The sequence below is a fragment of the Papaver somniferum genome, chromosome 11 (assembly GCF_003573695.1).
Source record: "Papaver somniferum cultivar HN1 chromosome 11, ASM357369v1, whole genome shotgun sequence".
NCBI lineage: Eukaryota > Viridiplantae > Streptophyta > Magnoliopsida > Ranunculales > Papaveraceae > Papaver > Papaver somniferum.
The window spans coordinates 77,910,779-77,914,338 of NC_039368.1; the positions used below are offsets into that span (position 1 = coordinate 77,910,779).

The 3,560-nt window shown below is 37.5% G+C and overlaps 1 protein-coding gene across 1 annotated transcript; it reads left to right on the plus strand.

Annotated features, from left to right (window-relative positions):
- Positions 1-499: 499 nt before the first annotated feature.
- LOC113323312 (probable polyol transporter 4) lies at positions 500-2,845 on the plus strand. Its single transcript, XM_026571597.1, has 2 exons — positions 500-707; positions 1,123-2,845. The coding sequence occupies exons 1-2, from the start codon at positions 500-502 to the stop codon at positions 2,487-2,489; spliced, it is 1,575 nt and encodes a 524-aa protein (XP_026427382.1). The 3' UTR covers positions 2,490-2,845.
- The last annotated feature ends 715 nt before the right edge of the window (positions 2,846-3,560 follow it).

A 3,560-nucleotide genomic window follows, 5' to 3' on the forward strand; every position in this document is an offset into this window, starting at 1 on the left:
AAAATTTACACAAGTGACTGTTTTACTTTATTTTTCTTTAACAAATTACAGAGCAAGCTCTAGCTGTCATGGTTGAGTTTAGCCATCTTTTATTCTTCTTCAGATCTCTATTGCTTGTAATTCTGTTCAGTTTTATACTTCCCATAAAATTTACTAACAAAAAACCCCAACTTGCAATAATTCAATTAACATAGAACCCCAGCCCCAGCTTGTAGAAATATAATTAATTTCTCCAATCAGAACTTAAAAGAAAAACATTTAAAAGTGGACCCCACATCTGACCTCAACAAACCAAACCCAGTTGGTCTCTGGTCTTCTCTTTCAGAGTTCAAAGTTCAACACGCAGTACTTTTCTTCCTTCCCTTAGATCTGGAGGAGACTTTATTAAATTTTGGAGGGGTTCTGGTAGTTCCTAATTTAGAGAGCAGCAGCTCTGAAATCTGAGGAGCAGCAGTTATTTGTTTTCGAATCCGTGTTTTTGTAATAATTAAGGAAAGGGATGGGATTGGTGGAAGAGAATGGAAATGATGGAGTGGTGTCTAAAATGAATAAGTATCAAAAGATGGATAAAGATGATGAATTTGATGATGAATTAGAAGATTCAATGATTAAACTTAGACAACAGCATACAAGAAGCAGTGATACTAGGAAATATGTCTTTGCCTGTGCTGTTTTTGCTTCTCTCAACTCTGTTCTTCTTGGATATGGTAAGTACCCTCCCACATATCACAAATTACTTTTAGTACAGTTTTCATTTTTATGTAGACATAATAGTTTTAAGAGTAACAAACATTCATGGGTTTGCTAGTTTTAATGAAATTTTACTAATTTAAGCAAAGTTAGCAAGTTTGGCAATGCACCTTAATCTTCCTCATTTGGAATCATACACCAAACCCATTTTGGCAAACTCCTTAAAATGCATCTTTACCCTATACTGATTGTAGTAAAACTAGTTTTAGGTGAAAGAACGGAATTTCTTACAATCCTGATTTGGGTAAAGGGGGTCACTTTAGATTATGATGAGGATGGCAATGTTTGTTTTATGGTGGGTCTTGAAAGATTGCAAGAATTGGAAACAATGTATTGCTTTTGCGTCTAATTTAAGGTTTTTGCCATTTGCAGATGTTGGAGTTATGAGTGGAGCAATTATATTTATTCAAGAAGATTTGAAAATAACAGAAGTGCAGCAAGAAGTTCTAGTTGGTATTTTGAGCATAGTCTCACTTCTTGGTAGTTTAGGTGGTGGAAGAACCTCGGATGCCATTGGTAGAAAATGGACAATGGGTTTAGCAGCAGTGATTTTTCAAACAGGTGCTTTAGTCATGACATTCGCTCCGTCTTTTGCAGTTCTCATGATTGGAAGACTTCTTGCAGGAGTAGGAATTGGATTTGGTGTTATGGTTGCTCCAGTGTATATCGCTGAGATTTCGCCCACAATTGCCAGAGGATCTCTCACTTCGTTCCCTGAGATCTTTATAAATCTAGGGATCCTTCTTGGGTATGTTTCAAACTATGCTTTTTCGGGGTTTTCAGTGCATACAGGCTGGAGAATAATGCTTGGTGTGGGAATACTACCGTCGGTCTTTATTGGGTTTGCACTGTTTGTCATTCCTGAGTCGCCAAGGTGGTTGGTGTTGCAAAATCGGGTTGATGAGGCAAGAGCCGTATTGCTTAAGACAAATGATAACGAAGCAGAGGTGGAAGAAAGAATTGCAGAGATCCTTGCAGCAGCTGGATTTGGTAATGCAGATAAGACTGAGGAGAAAGCAGTTTGGCGCGAACTTTTAGATCCCTCTCCATCACTTCGCAGAATGTTAATTACTGGATTTGGAATCCAATGTTTCCAGCAGATAACCGGCATTGATGCAACTGTGTATTATAGTCCAACAATCTTCAAAGACGCTGGAATCACTGATAAAACAAAGCTTCTTGCTGCAACTGTTTCTGTTGGATTTACCAAGACTATTTTCATCTTGGTAGCTATAATTCTTATCGATAGAGTCGGTCGGAAGCCATTGTTGTACGTCAGCACAATTGGGATGACTGCTTGTTTGCTTGCATTGGCGTTTACACTTACTGTTATGGGGAATGGACAAGTTGGCATTGCACTGGCAATTCTGTTGGTATGTGGGAATGTAGCATTTTTCTCGGTAGGAATTGGTCCAGTTTGCTGGGTTCTGACATCTGAGATCTTCCCACTTCGGGTTCGTGCTCAAGCAGCAGCACTTGGTGCAGTCGGAAACAGGCTATGCAGTGGCCTCATTGCCATGTCGTTTCTTTCTGTGTCCCGAGCCATTACAGTTGGAGGAACCTTTTTCATTTTCTCTTTGATTTCAGCTGTTTCAGTGGCTTTTGTTTATAAACATGTTCCTGAAACAAAAGGAAAGTCTCTGGAGCAAATCGAGTTGTTATTTCAGAAGGGAAATGAAGAATGGCAGAGAGGCGAGGTGGAGCTTGCAGATGTGGAGCATTTAGTGCAGAAAGAATGAATTGGTAATTCTTTGGAATCTCATAGATGAATTAATGCTAGTCCCTCACTTGATATACCATCCATCTAAAGGGAAGCCGGAAAGAATTCATTTCATGGTCAGCAAATTGTAAACAACATTTTTTGGTTGTATCTTCATAATCAGGAAACAAGAAAATTGCAAAAGGAAATACCATTTTCATCATAAGCTATACGAGACAATAACGAGAAGAAGTACAGATAAGGGATGGTAGAAGAGAAATGCTTTGTAATTTGTAAACAAAGGTACTGCACAATTAAATGTGAATGACCAAATGAATTTTTTTGTATCAGCCAACCATTTTAATATAAAAGAGGGATAGTGTAGCATTTTCAGTGTCTTGCATTTCTTAGTCAGCAGCCACTTTGCATTTCTTAGTGCAGCAGCAAATCTTCAAACATACAAGAGTTCATGTCAGAAAATCGATTATTCATCTACAAATTAGAACCCATGAAATAAAAGTCATTGTGAGACAATCGTTAGCAACATCGAGAAAAGGTCTCCGCGTGATGTGCGGACAGCTACCACGACTTCCATGCGATGGTGTGTACTGTGTAGATTAATTTAAGCGTATATCATATAGTTTTCAAACCTATACATAATTGATAAAGGCTTAATTACCTACACTAACTCAAATTATATCTTCTTCCGTTCATTAAATTTCTTTTGCGAGTCAAGAAAATGGTAGATGCACTGATTTCATTTGTGGTGGAGAAATTGGGTGATGCGCTTATTGGTGAAACATTTTTCTTACAGGGTGTCCGTAGTCAAGTTGAGAGGTTACGTGATGAACTAATAAGGATGCGGTGTTTCTTAAAAGATGCAGATGCAAGGGAGCAACAAGGAGACGAGGAAGTTCCAATTGGATTGCAGAAATTAGTGTTGGAAAACGATTAATAAAAAATAATTTTTTAAAGTTTTAATAAAAATTATAATTTTTATTGTTTTTTTTGTGAATGAAACTTATTAGTCCCACGTTGTGGAGTTTCCAATTTTTAGTAGTTTTAAAAAACTATATAAACTTTTTAGTCCCACATCGGGGAGTTTTTCTTC